The following is a 24,705-nucleotide window of genomic DNA, read 5'->3' as shown; positions in this document are numbered from 1 at the left end:
CACAGTGATAGAGAGTGTCCACAAAACTAATTGGAAATGTCTGAGTTCGTCTGAAGCATGGTCAGTTCCATTAGGTCAGGGCCACCTTGTTACAAATCCTACGAACTTTGTGGGTTCTAGCAAAGCACAGATGGAAAATATCTTCCTCCCCCAAACTCCCTCTCATATCATCCTAGTCATTTGGGTCAAATCATCCCTCCACTCCTCACTTGCTGTGTGAGCCAGCTTCCTCTCCCATATAATAGAGAAAACGAGATCCCTGTGTCTAGCTTTGAGGAGTAAGTGAGCAGATACTCAGCAAATGGTCATTCCCTTCTTAGCCCTCCCTTCCACCTTCCACCTTCCCACCAGAAGAGGATTCTTTTCCGGCTCACTCTGATGCTAAAGTGCCATTTAAAAGGAGGCCTTACCCGTTTCCTGAGGTTCTTTCCATCATGCCACGTGTAGGAGGAGCCACTGGAGTACTCGCTGCAGGTGCTCGAAAGAGACAGCTCACTGCTGCTGCAGCTGTTTCGAGGACAGAGATGACCAGGAATGACAACCCCCAAACCAGGGCATTTCAAAGCAGGGGCTCCTGATTTTGCAGTCAGCTGGCATTCCTAAAAAAAAAAGCAGAGCAGCTCTGAGTGATGCCTTTGCTTAGGGGACATCAGATACCAATTCAACATCATCATGAGTTAGAAGGGAAGGTAGCCTAATGGTTAGACGCACAGCTTTGGGGTCAGACAGGCCAGGGGTTCCAATATGGACTCTGCCTCTTACTAACACAGTAGGAGGAAATATTTAATCCCTATATTTTTAAAAAAGGGAACAATGACAATACTGTCCACCTTATGGGGCTAGTGTATCAAGACACAACTGATGGTACTAAAGAATGAAGACAGAGTAGCATCTTTGGCTGTAGGGTTCAAGAGCATGAGAACTAGACTGGATGTCTAGTGACCTGAATCTCACATCGCTACTGGCATGAGATATTGAGTAAAGAATGCATTTAACTTCCATGGACCTTGAGGTCTTCCTTTGTAGGGTGGGGCAGCATTCCAGATCACTCTCAGGGTCCCCTATGGCTCTGACAGCATCATTTCAAGTCAGGTATCAAATGCCCAGGAAGCCCTGTCCAGTGGAACACCAAAATGTGGAATCACAAGGTTCTGTTGTAAAGGTTATAGAACTTTTCATATCAGTTGGCTGTCCAAATGATAAACGCTGTCACATTGACTAGATCTGGATTCTACGCAAAAGATCCAGGAGGTTAGAAGTCTAGGGGTCTGCAGAGGCACAGGAAACAAAGTCATAAACATCTCAGCACATCTTGACAGCCACCTTCTCAGCCCCTAATGTAACAGATGAAGCTCCAAGAGCTGGACAAGCTAAATTAATTTAGCATCCTGATCATGAGAATAAAGTCCCTCCTTATAGTCTCATTCCTCTTCCCTATCTATATAAAGCTTATCTTAGAAACTCTTTGATGGGGAACCATCTGTCTTTGTGTCGTTTGCAGAAGGGCAAAGCCTCTTACTTATGCAATTTATTGACACTTTATGGGCACCTTTAGTACCTGAGTACTTATTACTGTTCTCCAAATGCAATTCCAAATACCCACTTGAAGAAGGAAAGACATGCTGTTCTGGGAGTACCTGGGGGACATGCTAGCCCCCCACATAAGTACAGAGGGTCTGTTTAATTTCCACTCTAATCAATATCCATAAATGCCTCATAAGGTTAGATTTTTTGATATCAGGCATCTGCCTGCTATCAATACCTCATTTTTGCTGCAAAACAACCCCTTTAAGTGATCTAAAAATGCCAAGAAATTTTACTACTCTATTCCCCACCCCCCAGCAATTTGGCTCTAAATATCAGTGAAAGAAGAAACTTGTCTTAAAATTCAGCACTCAGCAATATCTATTGATTTATGACCTTGCTTCTTGCTGCATGTAACTTGGTTAAGGGGAGTTTGTATTTGTACCATAAGAGATATGGACAACTAGTGGTGCTGCTGCACAGGAGCACCTGTCACTGACACTTGAGCCACGGCACATAGTTGGAAAAAAGTTTCAGAAGTGACACACCACGCTCCACTTCTACGTATGAGCTTTCCACTTTCGCCATCCCCAAATCTCTCGCCAATTTTGTTGTTTGATTAAAGCGCGGTGGCAGTTTTATTCAGGACTGCCTCTGCTCTGGGAGATAAGTCTGTTCTCCAGAAAGAGACTGTGACTATGTCCTGCAAGGCCTTCCAGATTGAAACTTTTCCAATAGCCCTTTTCACACTCTATGCAGCTTTTGGTTAAAGTCTGGACTCTACCTTTTTCCGAAGCACTGAAGCTTATGTGATTTCCCTCTCTCTTTCCCACCTGTTCCTTCCTATGACACCTATCAAAACAATATCTATTTTTGCAACTCAACTCAATTCCCAGGACTCTTTTTACAGATAAGCATCCAGGCCTGGTTGTTGCCCATGTGTATACCTCCTGTATGGATGTTGGATTTATATGACAGTAAATTTGATCTCAGAGCTAGCAATGGAAGGAACTGCTGTTTCTGCCATGAGAGTGAACTTCAGATGCCCATATGTGGTAGATGATACTTCTGGCAGTTGGGAAAGGCACATCAGTGTCATCAAGTAGAGGCAGGTGGGGTTGGGGGTGATAAGCAGAGAAGTGCAGGCTTCCCAGCCAAGCCAGGCTTCTCATACCTCAGTGTGCACATGCATCATCTGGGATCTTGTGGAATGCAGATTCCGATGCAGTAATTCTGAGGCGGAATCTGAGTTGTAGTAGTTTTGGGGCATTCCTCAGTGCTCCGATGCTGTTGGTCCAGAACTCCGAGTAGAAAGCCCCCAGGGGAAGCTATGAGAGAGGTCTACCTCCTATGTGGGTTACTTAGTAACAAGTTGTGTCACCTCACAGCCTGATCTGGACTGTGTGGAACAGGATGAAGGGAATGCTCTAAGCCTACCCAGATGGTCCAGAGCACCGGGGAGAGGGTGTGTGCGTGTGTGTGTGTGTGTGTGAGTGTGGTGTGTGTGTGTGTTGGGGCAATTACAGAATAATTCATTACAAAGAAGCAGGCCAGGACTCCTTACTGGGACATTCTCTCATATTTCTCCCACCTTAGAAGAACAGTGTTTGAATTAAAAAGGGATCCAGAATCTCTGACACCATGGCTGTAATGTGAACTCCTTTTTCCTGCAGTTTCCTTCATCAGCACATGATTATCAAGCGGGATTATCTTCTCCAATGAATAACTAACTGTTCTGTGGTTGAGTGCTTGAACTCTAAAGCCATTTATTAGGCTGAAATCCTGGCTCTCCTACTTGCTAATTCCTTGACCTTGGGAAAGTTACTTAACCCCTCCATGCCTCAGTTTCTTTCTTTATAAAAGGAGATGAGGAAAGCACCCACCACATAAGATCACTGTGAAATCTGAACAGCTCCTGGCATATAGTGATGTTTAGTAACATTTAGGTGTTGCTACTATTATTAATTTTTTTATATACACATCTTTTTTTAAAGATTTTATTTATTTATTCATGAGAGACAGAGAGAGAGAGAGAGAGAGAGAGAGAGAGAGAGAGAGATACAGGCAGAGGCAGAAGCAGACCCCATGCAGGGAGCCTGATGTGGGACTTGATCCCAGGACTCCAGGATCACGCCCTGGACTGAAGGCAGGCGCTAAACCGCTGAGCCACCCAGGGATTCCCCTTTATACACATCTTGACTCTCAAATGAAATCACAAGTTTACAGTCTCCCTAAGAGACCCCGCATTGTACTTCTTTCTATACAAGTGTCTGGCACCTTGCACACCAGAACTGGGCTGAGCAACAGCCAAAAGTGTTGGTGCACTTTGTTTCTGGGAATTACCGATGTGAGCTTCTAGAGAGACATGCTAGCAGATACCACTCTGTTATCATTCCTCATCTCTGCCATGGTGTTCTGTGGCTGTGGCATAGTCCCAAGTTCGAAGAAGAATGGAAGACAGCCGAACAGCAGAGGTCTTGTTATTGCCCCAGTGTTGTTAGTGGGCACTGTGGTATCTGCATTTTATGGATTATGCCATGTAATCTTCACCACAATTTTCAGAAACAGGAAATATCATTATGCTCATTTTTCAGATGGGGAAACTGAGGCATGAGGCATTAAGATCTTGCCTCATAGAACAGATCTTGTACTGTTGCCAGTACAATATTCCGATGTCAGACCCAGGTCCTAGCCACTATGGTATATATAGCACCAAGTAAGGCCCTTGACAATAAGCAGAACTCCTGAATGTATCCTGGCCCAACTAGAAAGAGCTCTAATTAATAACAGATAGTGATTATTATTAAAATTACTCTTTTATATATAGTGGTTTCCGTTGTAATATCATCTTAATTGTGTGGCCCTCAGTGGCAGAGTATACTGTTTGCGACATTCAAAATGTATTTTTCTCATTGTGTATTTTATATTACTACCTTGAGTGACACGTGGGCTTTAAAATCCTTACTTACTGTGATAAACACAATAAAAACTCACAGTTTCAGTTACAAAAAGGAGAGAGATGGGAGCCCTGGGTGGCTCAGCAGTTGAGCGTCTGCCTTCGGCTCAGGGCGTGATCCCAGTCCAGGGATCCAGTCCCGCATCAGGCTCCTTGCGAGAAGCCTGCTTCTCCCTCTGTCTATGTGTCTGCCTCTCTCTTGTGTGTCTCTCATGAATAAGTAAATAAATAAAATCCTTAAAAAAAAAAAAAAGGAGAGAGACAGAGAGAATGATGGCAGGAGTTTCTTGGATGAAAACTGCACACTTAAAAAAATTTCTGACCTTAAGGCCTTATGATAGATTGGATGTCATTAAGGTCTTCATGAATGTTTAAAGTGACAGCGTTCCACTGAAATTTAATTCCAATCAAAATTGAGAATATTTACCTTTGATACAGAATATCCTATCTACACTGATAAAATTATATAGTAAAATCAAAAGCCAATTATCCACAAATGTTCATCTGTCATTGTTTTAAGCCTAACGTTTTTCATTACATATTTATTTGGCTCTTGTATTTCCCAACTTACTCTCCTTATGTCAATGAGAGTTAAAAGCCACACTGGTTAAAGTTTTGCCAAATAAGCACAATGCTAACCCTAGCTAAAGAAAAAAAACTGTACATCCCATGAATTTTTAAAAGTTCATACATAATATATCATAAAAGTAGGATGAATAATATAGGACATGGGCTTTAATAAAAAGCTCCTTGACCATTTCTCAGAGACTTTGAGATGTAATCAATACCCAAAAAGGTATCTTGGGGACAAAGCCAAGATTTATGATATTTTTGCTGGGAGTGACACTTTCCGCTTACTCTATCAGCTGGGGGACATGATACTGAGTTTCAGAGAACACAAGAAAGGGAGGTATTTTTATCTGCCTGACAATGCTTCAAGGATACGCTTTATGGTTCACTTGTGACATCATATTTGATGGAAGGAAAATAACCTAAACAAGCCATCTGATGGCAAAAGGGAAACTCACATGCATCTCAACATCAGTTCGTGACTGCGTCAGACTTCGGCTTCTTTCCACATCTGAAAGCAAATCTCCAGATGAAAGATCTAAGATGCGTGAGTGAAGTTTCTAGGTAAAAACAAGCAGAAACATTGCATAGCAATGACTTAATTGTTTGTTTCAAAATCCTGCCTTGGACAGCTAAATCTCAAAGGAGTTGACATTTCTAGATTAGATAATATATATCCTAACTCAAAAAAGTTTATTCTAGTTTATCAGCAATATATATATTATATATATATATTATATATATGTATATTATATGTATATATATATAGGCTTTAGTTTGCATATATATATGCAAACTAAAGCTTATAAATAATAATCACACTCTCACAATCTGTCAGTCTGTGCTGGAAAATAAGCAATAGGAAAAAAATAAGTAGTAGGTGGAAAATAAATAGCAGGAAAAATGTGGATCATCCGATACACTTATTGGCTAGTATGAAAATTAACTTCTGATATTCACATTAGGAAACAATCACCATATTAACCTTATTACATTGAGCAGTGGTTAAAATCTGAGCAAATAATTATAAAAGTGACCTTATTTCTAAACAGCATTGATCTTGTGAAATCTTCCCTTGGACACATTTTAACTCAAAGTCATTAATGTCATCTGTTAGGAACAATTAATGTGAATAGAAAATAATTGCATCTGGGATCTGGGGACTTGGAGGATTTTGTGCATTAATATTCACATGCTATTTGATTATATACTCAATTCTTTATTTCAGCTTTGCTTGGGAGGCCTGCTAAACCAGGGTTATTTCACTATATTAATCTTTATACTAATTACTAAGACTTTTCTGTGGACATTAAATTTGATCTGTTTAATTGCAAATACAATAAAACTCTTGATTTATGTCTAATGTTTCTGCTAGGCCGATGACATTTTAAAATGGTACTTGTAGCCTGGTTTGTCTTGGTTACAACTTTTGTGACTTCAGACACTAAAAAATCGAATTGGGTAAGTAAATAATGTGGCTAAGCGTGCTTCCCTCACCTATGCAAAGTTTTTCTATTCCTTTTCCTCCCTGGAAAGGCCTTGCTGCATACTGATGCTGATCCAGGAAATGCTTCAGATTCTGTGCCACTAATTAATGTTAAGATCATCTTTGAGTACGGGGGGGGGGGGGTGCTCATGGGTTGTTCTGTCCTCTTGGATGTTCCATGTTGTTGGCAGAGACCTTAAATTCCACCAAGATGAGGCACATTCGCTACGTTCTCCATTGGACTCCCCTCAGACTTGTGTGAGAGCCCTATGTACTTGGTTAGCAGCTGGCCACTCAACAAACACGCCTCCAGCAGCTGATGGAGGAAGGATGCTGAGCGCTAGGACTGTGCTGCATCCCCCTGCAGGAGCAAAGGCAATTTTTTTTTTTTTCCTGCCAGGGCTCATCCTCCTCTTTCCCAATGAAGCTCTAAATCACTGTTTGCTTTAGATCAATACTTGAGCTTCTCTCAATCTATGTTTGTTGAGCTACTTACACCCAAAACGGTCTAAATCCTAACCTGGTTGCCTGTTATTTGGGAAATTCTCATTTCTCCAACAGAGCTAAGACATCAATAGGTAACAAGAGCCAGGGTGTTGTTTCTGCATGATTTTTATAATCTTTACCTCAAGCTCCCTCTAGAAACTGAGTCTCCTGGGGGCAACAGTCATTTAATCCCTGGGACCTGTCACGGTGTGTCATACTCAGTGAGTAGCAAGTACCCTACTGATACTTGTTGTAGCCTATAAAGAAAAAGATATTTTTCCCACCCACACGTAGGTTTTAAAGCTTGAGAGCATGCCAAAAGAATGATAATGTTCTGAGACCTATACACTTATCAATATGCCAACAGTCCAAGAAGTTATAGGAAATGACATTCAAGAAGAGAAATGATGATTTTGAGTGGTATGTCATGTGATTTTAGGGAAGAGTCCTTCTAGATTAGACATCTGATGTAATTTGGTTCAAGGCTGCTCTTCACTCCTTATCAAATATATGATGTCATCCTTTGCTTTCTGCATGAATATAGGTATGTACAAACGCATCCTCCTAAATGATGTTATGTTTTAGTAGTTTATATCCAAATGCTCAGTTCTCCTGAGCTGAAGTCAGTAACGTTGTGTGGGAAAGGGGACAGGTCAGATCCTGGACAAGGGGCCAGATGACCTGGGTTCCAGCTCCACCTAAGGTACAAGTTTTACCAGATCTTGGGAATGTAACTGAATCCCTCTGTCTCAGATTCCTCGCTGGTTACAGAGGGATGGGAGTGACTACTTAACCTACCCCACCGGTGGGGACAGGTGTCACCATCATCAGAAACAATAATAGATAAGGTAATATGCTGAAATTCACAGAGCCTTACCTCAATTACTTGTCAAAACTCAGAGTTGGTGGCAGGTAATTTTTTGAATGCTAAAGTATGCATGAGTCCTCTGTTGTTACAGTTTCCACACAGGTAAGGCAAATACAAATTAACTTGGAAAACAAAATCTATTTCTGTGTTAAGGCTATAGGCAAGAAAATGGTAGGTAAATATCACCCTTTCGTGCAACTTGCCTTAAATAACCATGAAAGCTCACGAGCCCAGAGACGTTCCACCTCTTTTTGTTGGTGTTATTACACCTCTCATAATAAGAATGTTTATGAAAGGCTTATATCTTCACACTTATATGTGTGTATATTATATTATAATAAATATATTCTCACAGACACACACATATAGGGTGTGCAAGAGAATAAGCACATCGCTTTTCTACAATGTTATTGCACTGTAATGTTATCTGCGCTTAATTAAGGGCTCGCTGCAACGTACGTAGAATGTATACATGGGGAATTCAATTAAAGCTGTCGTCAGCAAGAGTATGTGACAGGAGAATATGGTGACCTCTTGAAAGAGGTCTATGTGCTTGGAGTGAACAGTCTCAGTACATATTCATCTAGAGTTCATGTTCACAGCTAGTGTCCATCTGGATAACATCCCTCACCTGAAATAATTCAAACTTAGAATTTTCACCTAAAAAACTAGAGGGATCTTGGATTGAGACATGATGTCTTTAAAATGTTTTAGACATAAGAGGTAGCCAGATTATTCAGTACAGGTTTGAAATTGACCTCACTTCGCCTCTTAGATTATCCCCACACCTGAGATTCCACTTGGTCTTAGAAATAGAGACTCCTGGCCTCACACATTTCCTAACCAGAGGTCAGTGAGATCTTTTTGATCAAATGCTCCCTTTGATGGTAACACTCTATCCTGTTCCTGCCAGACTGGTTCCATTGTCTCAGGAATGAGTCCCTCTTATTTCTGAGCTGATGCTTTTGCCTATCTTTCCTGACATACCTTCCCTGCTCCTGTCCACCCACCTCAGACCTGCTCATCATTCAGGACTGCACTGAAGCCCTACCCGTAGGACTGTCTGTCATCTCTAGGCCATACCGGCTTCCACATGTAGCCAGATGATATCGCTGGACCATTTTGGTCCTGTGCCTGAGGAGCACGATTGCTGAATTGCTCCTGTGTGTAGAGTCTATTTTCCTAACAGGATGATTGGCTCTGTGAGAGCAGGGCAAGCCCTGTATTTCTGCTTTGTCCCTGTGGCGGGGCCTGGCCAAGTGTCACAGAACGGATACCGGCTTCTCTCTGGGCACACAGCTAGACTGCATTTGCCAGCCTCCTTTGCAGCTGGTGTGGTTGTGTGACATGGTCAGTTCTAGCCAATGGGGTGTGAGAAAAGTGATGTCTCTCCTGGCCCAGGAATATCTTTGGCATGTGGGGTGATATGCTCTTTCCCCTTTCAGTGGCTTGATGCAGTCAACTGAGCATAGCAACCTTGCAAGCCATGTGTTAAAGATGGAGCCACCGGGCAGAGGGAGTTTGGTTTCCTGAATTGCCAACCAAAAGGGTGCCACCTGGGGATCAGAGATAAGTTTTCTGGACTTTCCATGAGGAAGAAATCAATGAACACTGGCTTGGAGCCATTATTCATGGGGGTGGGGGGGTGTTATCATGATTAATATTAGCCTGGCTGAGATAGCCCTTTTCTGAGAGCACACAGGGTGGCCACTCCATCCATCAGTCAACACACACAGACTCACACATGCACATACACACTATATATACATTCACACACGTATTCACATGTGTATATATGTTTATGTCAGCAGATCAAGATGACTTCTCACACTGAGGACGTTCAGCTTCACAGGGAAAAAATGGACTTTCTGTCTTTCTTCAGGGACAGGGGTAAGGGATCTGTGGGATGTGCTAAAGTGTGTTGCAATCCATAGTCAGAACACACCCTTGTGCCAGTATAAAATACCAAGCTAGGCTCTGCGGGCCCGGCGATGCTAGTGCCAGAACCATACTGGGTCAGGATTCTATGGTGGGTTCCCTTGCCTTGGGTCTGCCCCCAGTACATTCTTTGCACAGCTCTGAATCTGTAATTCAGGGTGGAGGAAGAGCCTCCTTTGACAGACTCTGCCCAGGACTGGCTGTTGTATATCTGGTGGGATGAAGGTGGAATGGCCTCTTCAGAGTAGCAGATACTGATTTGGCAGCTCTCCAGTTAATGATGGCAGCAGGGCCTGGATCCAGTGGTGAACTAGGGCACTGAGAACTGGGCTGAAGGGCCAGTTGCCCATTTCCCGCTTCTCTCCTCACTCAAGGAGCTGCGGTTCTTCAGGTGCTCAGGTAAGGCTCCTCCCATTTAATAGAATTTCCCCTCTGTGGTTTTGCTCAGTATGGAAATGAGGTCTTAACTTTAAGGCCCTGACTGCTGAGGCCAGGAATACACTGAATCCTTATTTAGTGGCACAAGTTGAGGGTAAAAAGCAAATCTATATCTGAGAAATTTGGGCAGCCTGGGAAACCAGGCTGGAAAAATCACGTAAGATAGGGTGACGAGCAGCGTTTGCATCAACTGATGTCCTTCCTAACGTTTGAAAAGGAACATGTGGGTTTTTTCATGCCAAGATTTCAGAAGTCATTAGCTCGGTATAAGATGTAAAGAGGAAAGAACGTTGCTCCTTTCTCTTTAGTCAGATTTGGTGAGAGAATTAATCTAAGACCATAATCATGCATGTGATTATTCTCCCATCTAACTAGTAAAGTCCAAATATCTGTAAAAAAGAGAAGTTACGGGAGTGAATGTGGCGTATACCTGATTAAAGGGATCTACCAACATGAGTGATGTAGGTTCAGCAGCAGAGGTAGACACGAATTAGTGTTTTTAAATCTGATTTGCCTTAATCCCCTTGATTTACTTAACCTTGGTGGATACTACAGTATGCACATCCTGAATCCTACCTGGGGCCTGGTGGATATTCTCCAGACTTGTTTTTTTTCTCCTTGTGAAAAAGGTCTCCCAGTTAAAGGGGATGGCTTCTATGCCCACAATTCTTGCATTCCTGTGTTATTTATAAAGTGGGAAGGTCTGCTATTGCCACATAAATTACTGCTAAATGTTTAGTGACCACATTTCTGTTCACAATATGCTCCACTCATTTGGAGGCATTTTCTACCCTCAAAAGTTCATAGTAGGATATTTGGAAGAAGGATGGAGGAATTTCTCAACATCTGCCCAGTCACCACTGGTATCTTTAACTCTTCAGAATCCTCAGCCCAGGAGACAGGATATCAGGGCATCCTATTCACCTCCCCTTTCCCTGCTCCTTTGCTTGAGGACTGCTGCTTCCACTGTCTTGGCTGGCTGCCCATTTGGACATGGCCTTATTTTTAAGGGTTCACCCTCACTTGCAAATCTGGTGACCTGGATCCCAAGTTGATTTCTTGAAGGAACGACTCATCGCTTCTTCAGCCTCATCTTTGTTTACAGATGGCCCTGTCTCCACTTTGAAGAGCTGATCTCAACTCACAGCTTCCAGGAAGCTTCCTAGAGCCCCACTCCCACTCCTTCAACTCAGCCCCAGGCTGGCCCTGGGCCATCTGTTTCATCTTCTTTAATCCCATCACAAGGAAGGCAAGTCTGGAGTGCACTGTTATGAAATCCTCTGAGGATCTTTTGATACTGCCAACTTCAGACGATTTCCTGTGAGTTCACCACCTTTCTGGATATCCTCTGTTACAGGGCAGAAAACACAGGTGGTGAATTTGGTATATTTAAGAGATATGTTCTAAATATGGCTCTGAATTAGATGTAATCAGGTGAATATGCTTTGTTCCTTCTGTTGGATAACAAAGAGGTTTTTCTAGGCATTGAAGGCTCCGGAATGAGGTTCAAGGAAATCTCTTCAACAATGCGGAGCCTAATTAAGATAATTTTTCTTTGAAAGCTTTATTTACCAGATAATTATCCAAAATACTCCAAGGTTTTACCTTAGACACATAATAGACCTACATTTTTGCCATATTCAGGAAATGTGATCTTTGAAAAAGATTTTATTTATTTGAGAGAGAGAGAAAAAGAGAGAGTGTGTGAGCAGAGGGAGAGAATCTCAAGCAGACTGTGACCCGGGGCTCCATCTTATGACCCTGAGATCATATGAGCCAAAACCAAGAGTCAGAGGCTCAACTACCTGAGCCATCCAAGTGCCCCTGGAAATGTGATTCCTTCCTTCCTTCCTTCCTTCCTTCCTTCCTTCCTTCCTTCCTTCCTTCCTTCCTTCCTTCTTTCCTCCCTCCCTCCCTCCCTCCCTCCCTCCCTCCCTCCCTTCCTTCCTTCGATTTAAGGTATTTATTTGAGAGAGAGTGAGCAAGCAAGAGCAGGGAGAGGGGCACAGAGGGAGGGAGAGGGACAAGCAGATTTCCCACTGAGTGCAAGGCCTTTACAGGGGGCCCAGTCTCACCACTCTGAGATCATGACCTGAGCTGAAACCAAGAGACAGCTGCTCAACTAACTGAGCCACTCAGGTGCCCCCAGGAAATGTGATTTTTCATCAGCCCTCCCAAATATCATCAGGAGAGTAGACCCCTGGTTCACATTTCACAGGTCTCATTCTGTTCCATTAAGAATTTATTATAAAACTAAAAATTACATAACTGCACATTACATAACTGAGTATTAAATGATCATTTCTTAGATTTACAAAAATTTGAGCCGGGGACAAAATCTTTTCAGATAAAAGCTGATGTTTAATTCATTATGCCATTATTTCCATTTTGGGATACAAAGATAAAACATAATATCTGCATTCAGCCATCCTGCTGATACGACACAGAGTATGCCTTTCGAATGTTCTCCTGGAAGCTCTTTAAAAAATATGTTCATCAAGATTCGATCTCACTTCAGAATCTGAAGTTTTTATAGCTATTTTTTTAAACCATATACAACAGTTCTTGCTGCAATTACTATTTTTCCTGACAACTTTGAGGCTTGCCTTGCATATAATCTTTAGGTGCCCCAAGTGCCTCCTGTGTCACTCTGGATGGTGCCTCTGCAAATGACATGGTTCTACATCCTCTCTTCTACTTCTCTGGGATCCAAGGTTATAAAATGCTTTTGAAACAATTATTCCACAGCTATATTCAAAACCTTCTTCAAGGGTCCCTGCTACCATGACAACCTGATTAGCTGGTGGCTGCCTGAGAAAATATTTGGTTTGGTGACTAGGAAGTTCACTGGGGGACCTCTGTAGCTTAAACTGATGACTGGACTATCTCAGGTCTGTCCTGTCTTCTGAAATTCCATTAACAGTACCCTGAGGACCCACAAGGTGAGAACCAGCAGGAAGATGGATGGGGATGAAAGCAGCAGACCTTGCCCCTGGGAGCCTCCACTCTAATTAGTGCAACAAGAAGCATTAATGAAGCATCTACTGTGTACAGAGTCCTGACTATGAACTATGAACAGACTCTAGGAAGCTCATTAGTGGAGCCTACTAAATATCAATGAGGAGCCCAAACACACAGATGAGACAAAAAACAAGAATTTAAAGGCAGGATATGCGAAAGGGATCATGGAAGAGTAAGGTGATATGGAGGCAGAAGTGGGGGTGGGTGGGGACCAGCCTGATAAATATGAGTAAGATAACGTTCTGTGGAATAAATGTTCACGCAAGAGGGGCTTAGCTCTCACCCTCAAGCTTCCAAATCTCTTGGTCTCTTTACCCAAAACAAAAAAGAATCAGAACCTAAAACAGCAAAGTGGCAGGATGCTGGGAAGCAGGATATAGGGTTAGGGATTCTGCAGCAGGTCACCTGTGGGCAGGTGGAGAGCCCTGAATAATCCTAAAACTCCCTGAAGCTTCCCTTTTGTCTTCTCCCTTGACTCTGATCTGAGAGAGGAAGTGATTCAGCACAGCCTGAGGCTATTCTGGGATCTAAGAGATACAGAAGCACCGTGAAACTTCCATTTTTATCACTAATTACTTTAACAGGTACTTTAATAAGTGCTTTCCAATTGCCCCTGCTGTTTTGTAAGATTATCTACACTGCATTTTACATTTTTAATCAAGCTGTATTTTTGAAAAGCCTCCTAGATTGCTGAAGCTTTGGCTTTTTACATGTGGGGGGACAAATTTTCCCTCTGATTTCATAGAACTAAAGAAATGAAGGGGCAGAAAATGTGGCCTGCTATTTTTATCAGACTTATTGGAAATAATGGTGTTGGTCACTGGAGTCCAACACACCACTGCTTAAGAGGAAATGTGTTACCTCCTGCCCTGTGGGGATGGAGGCACCATGTGAAGTCCCGGATCTTATCCCACGGGTCCTCACATTAAGTGTGGAAGAAGCTACTATCTTAACTTTTAGGGATGAAGAGCTCCAGGTAACCAAATCTAAGAAAGAGATCTCCAGTCACAAAGTGATATTCCAGGGAGAGGTTGAGCCAGGCTTCTTTCTCAGGTCTGTGTCCTTGTAAGTCTAAACTTATACCACATTCTGCTTGTTTCTCCCCTGAAGGAAGGGAATTGGTCTCTTTTGCCAGATGAGCTATTTATTTCTGCCTCAGTGTTCAACCCATAATCTGGGTTACTCCCATCAGTAGCTATGGACATTTATTAGGCTGTACGGCACCAAGTATGTGCTTCACATATATTATTCTTTTAAATGCCGATCATCATCTGCAGCAAGGACATTGAGAGGCCCATTTTAAAGATGAAGAGACTGAGGTACACATGCCAAGAATCTTGTCTATGGTCATAAATAATGTCCCAGGCAGGGTAAGTACAGAGTTTATTCTCTTAATCTCTTTTTTCATTCTCTTAATTTCTATAATTAAAACTGGTTTATGATAGTTTGTCATAAAACATTTACAAAAATAGGAGTGTCTAGGTGGCTCAGTGGGTTAAGTGTCTGACTCTTGTTTTCAGCTCAGATCATGATCTCAGGGTCCTGGGATCGAGCCCCCGCATTGGGCTCTGTGCTCAGCAGGGACTCTACTTGAGACTTTTCGCTCTCCCTTTCCACTGCCTCTCCCTGCTCATGCTCCCAATATCTCTCTCCAAAATAAAAATAAATGAATCTTGTAAAAAAATCTACAAAAATAACAATAGAAATTAGGCAACAAGATAAGCCACATAAGACTAAAAAAAGGAAGTAGAGTCTTCACTTACTATCTCAAACATAATTCATTCATTTATTAAAAAGCATACTTTATTATTTCACTATTATTATTATTGGTGATATTACTGGTATTGGTGCTGCTGTTATTTCCTACTTGGAGCTCTGCATTCTTTCTGGGAAAACACAATTTTGTATATGAATTTGGATCTAACTGAAAATAAAACACAGGAGGAAAACAGCAAACATTTATAGACCACACGCCAGGTGCTGTGCTAAGTGCTTCTATTATTTTTTTTCTTATTTAATTCTTATAATCACCTAATGAGGTAGAAGCTATTATAACTTTGATTTTTCAAATGAGAAAACTGAAGCTCAAGAGTAGAAGAACTGTTCAGGAGTTTGCACCTGGACCCAGACTTCAAGCCTGTCCTCATATGGCACCTTATTCTCTGTCCCCGTGATGTCTTCTCCAGGGCACAGTGAGGAGCTAACACAGTTCCTGCCACCAAGGCACTTGTAGGAAGATCAGCCACTGGGCACCTTGAATGTCATGTGCCACATGAACCTCAGCAGAGGACTTGGGGGAGGCTTTCCTGAGAAACAATGGCTAAGTCGAGATTTTACAAGCAAGAAATGATGACTCAGGTGAAGGAGCCAAGAAAGAAAAAAAAGAAAAGAGCCTTCCAGAGATGAAAGAGAGTGGACATCTTTCTGCAAATAGTTGAGCAAGACCACAGAGAACTCAGGAGGGGAATGATGAGAGAGATGTTTCAGCGAGAGAGGAACCTGGGGCAGGCCAAGCAGTAAGTAGTCAGTATGGAGCAGGGCTGGGACTTGAAGTCATCACTCTCTCCAGAGCACATGCTTTCTCCTTCATCCCTTTGCCCACCCCCACATTTTTAGGAATGCTGAACTTGGCTGTGGGCCTTCATTACTCTTATCCTTGTGAACAAGCAAGGGGAGGTCTGCAAGAAGGGACTAGGAGGGTCCCTGGGAGGAAATGCGGATGCAGTGGAGACACACACAGCTTCTGTGCCTTTGAGGTGTGCTTCTTCCTTGCAGGGGGGGCAGGGGGTTCCATCCAGGATCTTCACTGAACCACTGCGCGCTAACGCTGAGCAAATTGCTGCTGGCACCCCAGACGTCTCTAATCGCTAATCCCAAAGACACAGAGTGACTCCCTTGAGGAACCAAATGGATTCATATGTTTTTCAGGCTGCTGGCAAGAAATCATACCTGGGCCCTGCTCTCTTCTTGCAACTACAACGAGCAGACATCGAAATCAAAGAACTAGTGCTTAATGCTGGAAAACCATCTCCAAGGAAGGGAAAAATGTCTTGTCAGTGTCTTGGAGAACAATAACAACAAAAATCATGGAGAATTATTTATAAGATGGATGCTCCCTTATATTATTAAAAGAAAGCTGAGAACAAATGAAAGTCAGAGTTTGGGAGATGAGAGACCTGCTGGGGCCGTGAACAGGCTGCAGGATTCACCCTTATGGTACTTTCCCGCTTGGGGGCTGCTGGGGGACCTGGATCGGACGATCAGACGCCCAGGAAAATGACTTTTGAGCTCTGTCCTCATCCACCTTTTACAGACCAGTGTTCTGGTTCTAATAGGATGAGTTCCTGGAGTCACATTCATGTTGTACTCGTGGAGATGGCTTACACTACGTAAAGTGAGCACGGCTGCGTGGTCCAGGAGGGCGCAGAGTCCCGCTGCCCCTGAGAGTTCATACGAAGTGCTATGTTATCAAGGCTCCAGACTTACTACTTCAGTTTGCTTTATAGGCATTCTTGCCATAGATCCACATCACAGTTTCCCTATGGCTCTATCCCCACAGCCATTTTTAAAATCTACTGTAACTTTACCCCATGGTAAGAAATGCCTCACGGTATTATAAACAAGCAGTTGAAAATTGTTATTTATGTGGCTTCCTAATAGCAATTTGAAATATAGGGCATAAAATGACTAGCTTACAATATTGTTCAATATTAACAGTGGGAAAGGTAATATGTAAAACAGACATTAAAGGATTAGCTATAAAATACATTTCACTAAGCTAAATCATTTCTTGGCAAATGGCAGTTTTCAGCTATTACGTAGGATTTATCAAGTCAAGTGGATTTATTTTTATTTTTCTATTAGTTTGCTAAATATATTCTATATTTAAATTTCAATCTTGTGGGTTTTTTTTCCCAGGCATATTAGGAGAGGCTATTCAAGACAGAACGTGAAATAGGAGTGATGCCAGACTTTCAAGTCAAAATTACTCCGTGGTTTCTCCAGCAAATCCTCTAGCTAAAGTCGACTAAAGACTTAACTGTAACATCCAAGAGAAAAGTACATGGATATGATACTGTGAACATTTGTATGACAGATTATGGAGTTACACTATCAGAGAATTCAGGAAAAAGGCAGAGTTTCCACAAGACATAAAACAGTGTTTCCACCGTTTTTTTGTTTTGTTTTTTTGTTTTGCTTCAGACAACACTTTGTTCTAATTAAGCATATTTGGTAAATGCTACGAATTTGTGAACCAGGCACCGAGAAAGAAGGTAGGAAGAGAAATACCTAATCTCCCAGGGTGGAAATTGTAAAGTATTAAATGGATATTTGATGCATAAATACAAATAACATAATCTCTCTATTTTCTTCTGAGACAGTCACTGGTTACCATAATCCTAAAATTATCCCATCTTCTCAAATCCCTATAGATTTATTAATTTTCATAAACTGCTTTGATGGAAACTTTCTTAAAGATGCAAAGTAATCTTCCTTGAGCTTTCCTTTTTATTTTAGATCATGAACACAGCATTTTCAGTCTCAGAGAATACCAAAAGTGAGTTCTTACTTTTCAAAGTAATTGGTTATGGGATCTATAAATAACCATTACAAAGAAATGAGCATTATGGAGAAAGAAAAACCTGCTCTTACACTCATTTGAGAAATTATGAGAATCCAGGTTCCCAAGAAGTAATTATTATTGTAAAATTAAGGATCTGCTTTGAACACTTGTTAATAATCAGCTGGTTTTATAGACACTTTTTCCCCCCTGGGACTGTGAGTTGCAGACTAAATATTTCTCCTCAAATGTCCCATGTTAATAATCCTAAGGGCTTCAAAACATTTATTACATATAAATCTTTGCGCTTTTTTGTTCAAGTTGTTTTATGTGGGATGGTAAATTTCTTTTCATAAATACTTTTGTATTGATTGTAAACTAATGGAATAAGATGCCAACTTGAGTATATAAAAATATAGTCAGAGTGTAAAGTATGAGTCACTTATTCAGAAAGCCAATGGTTGACTCCCAGAAGATGTCTAGTGTGTCATCAAGCTAGCCTAGGGTGAGACTGGATCCACAGGCTGTGGCCATATCCATCGCGTAACCAAACACCTCAATCAGTTGGACTCCAATGAACCCAAAACCTTGATCGGCTGACTTACTTATTATTACTATTATTACTACTATTATTATTATTATTATTAGCCAATGTATTTAAAACATGATTAGTAACTAGAAAACTAGGTTTTAAACATTCAGGATAAATCCTGGGTTTGGGTTTACAAATTAGCTCCCCTCCCCTTTTTTCACATTCATAACCAGGCTAGCACATGGCCCAGGTGATACACTACTTGGGTTCAGATCCTGGTCTTGTGTGATTTAAGGCAACTTACTATACCTTTTGAGTCTTACCTTCCTTTATGGATAATAATAACAATATTAACTCATAAAGGCTTATTCGAAGATTTTATATTCAATGGAAGGAACTCCGGAATTACAAGGCTGTGGTAAGAATTCAATTCACCTCACCGGTGCACCTGGGTGGCTCAGTGGTTAAGCATCTGCCTTTGGCTCAGGTCATGATCCTAGGGATCAAGTCCCACATTGGGCTCCCTGCATGGAGCCTGCTTCTCCCTCTGCCTGTGTCTCTGCCTCTCTCTCTCTCTCTCTCGTGTGTCTCATGAATAAAGAAATAAAATCTTTTTTAAAAAAAGAAAGATACTAAGAATTTCAAAGTGGTGACAGAATAGCATTACATCAAACACAGGGCCCTTCCAAGTCCCTGTGTGACTGGACAGATTGGCACCCTGGAATCGCTATTACCTTATCTGATTATCATTAGACTTGGAAAGACACTCCCAAATCAAGCAAAGGTCTTGTTCCTTTCCTTTGTTAAGCTTGCTGAGTAAGAGTAGACTTTTGAATTTCAACATAATTTTCAATAACAAAATAGCATGATTCCCCTCCACACTCCCTGTCTACCTTCAATCAGTGACAGTGACAAACATATGCCTGACACTAGAAACCAAAAAGAGGTCCTGAAACAGCTTCCTGCTATGAGAATCACCTCCAATGAAAAGCCATCCTTTTGGTAGCATGTAAATGATACAGTTTGCAACACAAGACCCCAAACTTCAGGAAGTGTCTATAAGCAGGTATCCAGTTGAGGGAAAGATTGGTAAATATTTCCCAGAAAGTCAGCTTTGTCAATTCTGAGTTAGATGCTTTATAATCAGAATGTTAGGAGTGGCTTGTTCTAAGTTCCTCTTTCCATTTATTTTCTTTCCTGTCCCCACAGGACAGTTGCCCATACCCTGTGGGAGGAATCCCTTGCTGAGGCCTCAAGATGGCTCCAGGTGGAAGTGAGCAGAGCTGTGTCTTATCACGTTCTCATTTCTTTCTTTCTTTTTTTTTTTTTTAAAGATTTATTTATTTATTTATGATAGACATAGAGAGAGAGAGAGAGAAAGAGGCAGTGACACAGGAGGAGGGAGAAATAGGCTCCATGACAGAAGCCCGATGTGGGACTCGATCCTGGGACTCCAGGATCGCACCTTGGGCCAAAGGCAGGCGCTAAACCGCTGAGCCACCCAGGGATCCCCCACCTTCTCATTTCTATGCCCATCCACCTGACATTCCTGCCCCACTATTTAGCAGCTCCCTCTGCCTTAATACTTCTTGATTTTCTTGATGCTGAAATCACTTAGACTTGTTCTGTTGCTACTCATGGTCCCTAACATGGCACAGAATTGAGGACTAGTTCTTAGTAAAAACCCTGGGCAGACAATCAATGAAGTTATATAAAATGGCAAATGATGACTTTAGAATTCTACTCATATAACCTTTCCTGATTAATCTCTGAGAACAGACAGTTTCCTTTGCCACTGAGCTGCCTAGAAAAAAAAAAGATTACGGCCTCCTGAAGATACAAGTTAATAAGAGCACTAAGTTTCTCCCTTCTCCTTTCTAAACTGCAATGTCTAACTATAATTGCTAACCACAAGAACAGCTGTTATTATATTATACCATGTGGTATTGTAACACATATCTTACAATATGAAAATCCTTTAGCAATCTCTAATTAATCTTAGTTGTGGACCAAGACAGACTGTCATGCGCCACCAGAATGCCATGTAGCTTGCTGCTTGTTGGTCAGTGGAGTGATCGTGAGGCTCTTAAATTCCTTTTCACATTTACTTCTTGAATCTGTCACTAGACCCCAGAATCATCTGAAAGAATTAAGCAGTTCTCAATACGATCTCATTATTGACAGTTAAGTTGATCGATGTTGGCTCTTACAGAATTGGAATCTGCAGATCAATTTCCTTATTAGATTCTTTCTCACTGCTGCCATAATCATTTTATCACCCAGGCTGCTGCTATCAAATGCTGCTTTATCACTATGTAATGGGACAAGCCAAACCAGTTCCTCTAGTCCAAGAAACTGAAAATTCTCCTGGTTTTAAATTTTATTTTCCTCAGATTTTAAGAAATTCCCAGATAATTATATTCACATAGAGGTTTATGTGAAAGCACTCTTTTTAAAAAATATGTTCCATGGAGGAACCAGTGTTAAACCTGAAGGTAAATGTACGCACTACTTCTTAAAACCATTTCTCCTTTCCTCTTAGAGATTTTCTGACGTCACATAAAACAGGTCCCATCCACATGGTGACTTTTGCCAGCTAAGTAGAGCAAGTGATAATGTCAGTGTCTCTGGTAGGGTTCCCAAACCTGGTCAGGCAGTTTTGTATAAGGGAGAGAAACAAACCCTCCAAGGTGCTTCTAGCCATACAGTCATCATTTGTAAAACAGTCAAGAAAAAAAACAGAGTGGTTGTCATCAGAGGATGTATCCCTACTCTAGAGAGACCAACTTAGGGTGCATGTTTCGCTAAAATAATGGCCAGGAGTGAAATCAAATACAAAGCACAGTAATCTAAATATTTTCTAAATTCTAATATTCAACTCTCATGGAAGGAATAAATAATTGTCCTTGTATCTACACAGACTTGCAATTCCTAGGAAATACACAGACTCTCAGAGTTTCTTAATATGAGAGCTCAGAGGTCCATGGGCAGAATTCAGAGCATTTGTGAACTGGGAAGAAGAAAATGCATCTTCAGTTTAATCAAACTTGAACTAAAACTTAACATTTCCTTCAGTTACAAATGTAGGCATCAAACCACAGTGGTATAAATTGTTGATTTTGTCACCAACAGAAATCACAGACATCTTCCTCTCACATCACAGTTGTGGGAAATATCTCTAAATATTGTATATTGAAATCATTATGTAAAAACTAAGTTAGAACTGCCATTTGAGCTTGTTATTTCATGCTTTAGGAATGAAGCACATCATATTTTTTTTCAATATTTTAGTAATGGCATTTCAATGTAATTGGTTTCTTTTTTATAATCCCATGTCTTTACATACTTAAAAGCATTATTCCAAGAAGGGGACCATAGGCTTCTCTGGTCTAAAAAAGAAAAAGTGGGCCATGGCTGAAACATGGTTATGAAGTCTAATTACATCACTACTCCCCAATCCTCCAGCTCACATTGAGTGTGATGGGGAGACCTTCTGTCATGGCTCTGACTTTCCACACGTGTGAACAAGAACAGGTAATTTCAGCCATCCTGAGTCCTGCTGGTTACCTCCAGCACATGGAGGCATGGGCTCTGGTTGGGCAAGGACCGTACATTAATTTGAATCTCCACTAAAATAAATGAGCTTCCTTTTCATTGCCAAGCTGAATTCTACAGCTATGATTGTTATGTATTGTTGCAATCTAGGCCTTAATGGCATTTTAGCCCTGTGGTGGGTTCACAGAAAAACTATTTTCAAACTTCAAAAGGCCATTAAAACATGTGCAGATGTCTGGAAAATTAATACTATTATCTAACTCTCACCCTTTGCCTGTAGGAGGCAAAGAAGAGACAAAGCTCAATAAAGATATTAGAGATCAATACATGGTCATAAAGCAAAGTGCTATCCTTCCGGGGAGCACGGGTGGTGACGAGTAAGGAATCTGACAGTGCTTTTGAAGACACTTTCTCATTAGATTTTTTGTCAAAGTCGTTCACTTAATCTGTTAAAAATTTAAAGAGAGAACAGGGATGGCATGGGAGGTAGAAGGGAGAAAGAGAGAAAGATAATTTTCTGCTACCCTACTTCAATTTTGATGTTTAAGGTCCAGAGTTCTCAAGAGTAGAGGCGTTCTTTCATTCACATGACAGAGCCTGAATTTGTCAAGGTTAATGTTGAACAAGTTACAGTTTCTGTTCTAAAGTGTTTCAAATTTTGAGAGATTTCAGCCACATTCTGTAAATTCTCAGAATAGGGAGGTATTCTCATAGTTAATTCCAAGGCTTTTCTAAAGTTTTTAGAACCACAACATATTTTCTTCCTTTTTTTCATTTTATTTCTAATAGATTTTATTCTTCGAGTGTCCCAGGCACCCCAAAACCCATGAAAACAAGACTTAATTTTATTACCAAATGGAAGCTTTATATTTTTTTATTAAAGGGCTTCTTTTAGAGAGTTCCTCTTTTAAAAAGAGGAGAGAGAAAGAAAAATGTTTTAGAAGACATTTTAACAGTATTTTGTTTTTTGTTTTTTTTAGACGGATGGAGCTGACCATGGGAAAAACACTGGAAATTCTTAAAGCATCATATCAAGTCCTCTCTCCAAATAGCCCTTCATTAGAAAACCTGAAAACATTCACAGATTTTGGGGAAAGTGTACTTTTAAATTCAAGAATAAGCAAGACTGTGTCAGCCGAGATTGCAGCTAGCTGTAAGAAACACACACAAAAAAATGATTCTCGGGGGATTAAATTATACAGGGACTTATTCTCTCACACAGCAACAAGTTCAGAGGTAGGTAGTCATTGAGATTTTGGGTGTTATTTGTTAGTGCATTATAACCTAGCTTATACTGACTGATAAAATAAGGTTGCATGAAATGTCACCAAAAGGATTGAGTGCCAAATGTAGTCTGAAACAGTGTCATGTATTAGGAAGCTCTCAACTATATTTTAATAATACTGGGGTGATTGTTGGTAACACACCCTTCCGAATGGGATGTTTTCCTCTTAAGGTTCAATAGGATTGCTTTCAACTGCAAAAAGCAAAAACAGCAATAACAACAGAAACACAAAAAGCTTGCCTTACAATGTCATAAACTTCTAGGGATTTACATTTCTCACACAGGAAGATATCCAGAGGTAGGCACTCCAGAGCCATTGTAGTAGTTCATTCATGTCATCAATAAATCAAACTCTTCTCATCTTTCTCTTCTGTGCCACCACCTTTTATATGGGGGCTCACACTAAGACAGCTGCTATATATCCTGGCACTACCTCCATCTTCCAGATAGGAAGAAGGAGCAAGCATAACTGGAGAACACCATAGCTGTGTTTGAATCCTTTCAACAGGAAAAGAAAAGCTTGAGATAAATCCCCACAGCAGATTTCCATGTAGGTCTTACCGGATAGAACCAGGTCAACCTGGACTCTCCTAGTAGAAAGGGAAGCTGAGAAACAACATACTTAGCTTTCTAGAATCTGAGTAGAGGAAAGGAGGAAGACAGGTTTCCACTGAGTGTGGTGGCCATGAGTGCCACTTACTAAATGTGCCCAATTCTCTTTCCTTCAGGGGACAACCCTACTTGTGTTTCTTGATTCCTTTGTGGTTGAGTGGGGCCATATGCCTAGTTCAGCAAGTGAATTGTGGGTAGAATGCTCAAGACAAAAAACATTTTTAATAGTGATATGAGATCACCCAGATGTGAGATCTCTCTTCTCAGCCTGGTGACTGGCAATGCTTGAGATGATGGCTGCTCTATCAGTCATGTCTCCTGAGCGCCTAAGATGTGCAAGTGGCTCCCTTGCTGATCTACAAGAGTAAAGTAAGAAGTGCATCTTTGGGTTTGAAGTCACAGAGATTTTGCAGTTATTTGTTACCACAGCATAACCTAGCCTATCCTGACTGATTCACTGAGTCAACTTGGAATGTCAGCTGGAAGGAACAAATGTGAGAAGCAATCAGTCTCAGGTAGGACAATATATTAGAGATCTCAGAAACAATATTGATTTCAGTGGGGTGATATCCTGAATCCAACTTTCTCGACTTCAAGTGTAGTGGCCTTTAATTCATGATGCTATAGCCGTCCTTGTACTGCCCACAGGACACAGACAAATTATCCCTCTCTCCTGTGTCTCTACATAGGTAAGTGGCTAATGAAACATAGCGTGTTCAAGGTAAGCCACCAAATATAATATGAACTTCTAGGATGACCACCCACAAAAATTTAATGCATGATAATGAGGGATGGAATAGTTTATGACAAGTCTAGTTAATGATATAGTTCACATGTCTGTGTTGCTGAGCCTGTCCATAAAAGAAAGAAAAA

The 24,705-nt window shown here is 41.2% G+C and overlaps 1 protein-coding gene across 16 annotated transcripts in view; it reads right to left on the bottom strand.

Moving 5' to 3' along the window:
* NCKAP5 (NCK associated protein 5) overlaps positions 1-24,705 on the bottom strand; it is a 947,559-nt gene that overhangs the window by 113,398 nt on the left and 809,456 nt on the right. For 15 of the 16 annotated variants that reach the window (XM_055316283.1, XM_055316284.1, XM_055316277.1 and 12 more), the window contains 2 exons: positions 5,509-5,610; positions 411-599 (listed from right to left, as the gene is read on the bottom strand). In XM_055316283.1, the coding sequence (XP_055172258.1) occupies positions 411-599; positions 5,509-5,610 (291 nt within the window). The remainder of the gene's footprint in view (positions 1-410; positions 600-5,508; positions 5,611-24,705) is intronic. The other variant, XM_055316286.1, reaches the window with a different exon arrangement.

Source organism: Nyctereutes procyonoides, unplaced genomic scaffold (assembly GCF_905146905.1).
Source record: "Nyctereutes procyonoides isolate TBG_1078 unplaced genomic scaffold, NYPRO_anot_genome, whole genome shotgun sequence".
NCBI classification, from domain to species: Eukaryota; Metazoa; Chordata; class Mammalia; order Carnivora; family Canidae; genus Nyctereutes; species Nyctereutes procyonoides.
Note: the sequence above shows the minus strand (reverse complement) of the source record. Positions and strands in the feature narration are given on the sequence as shown.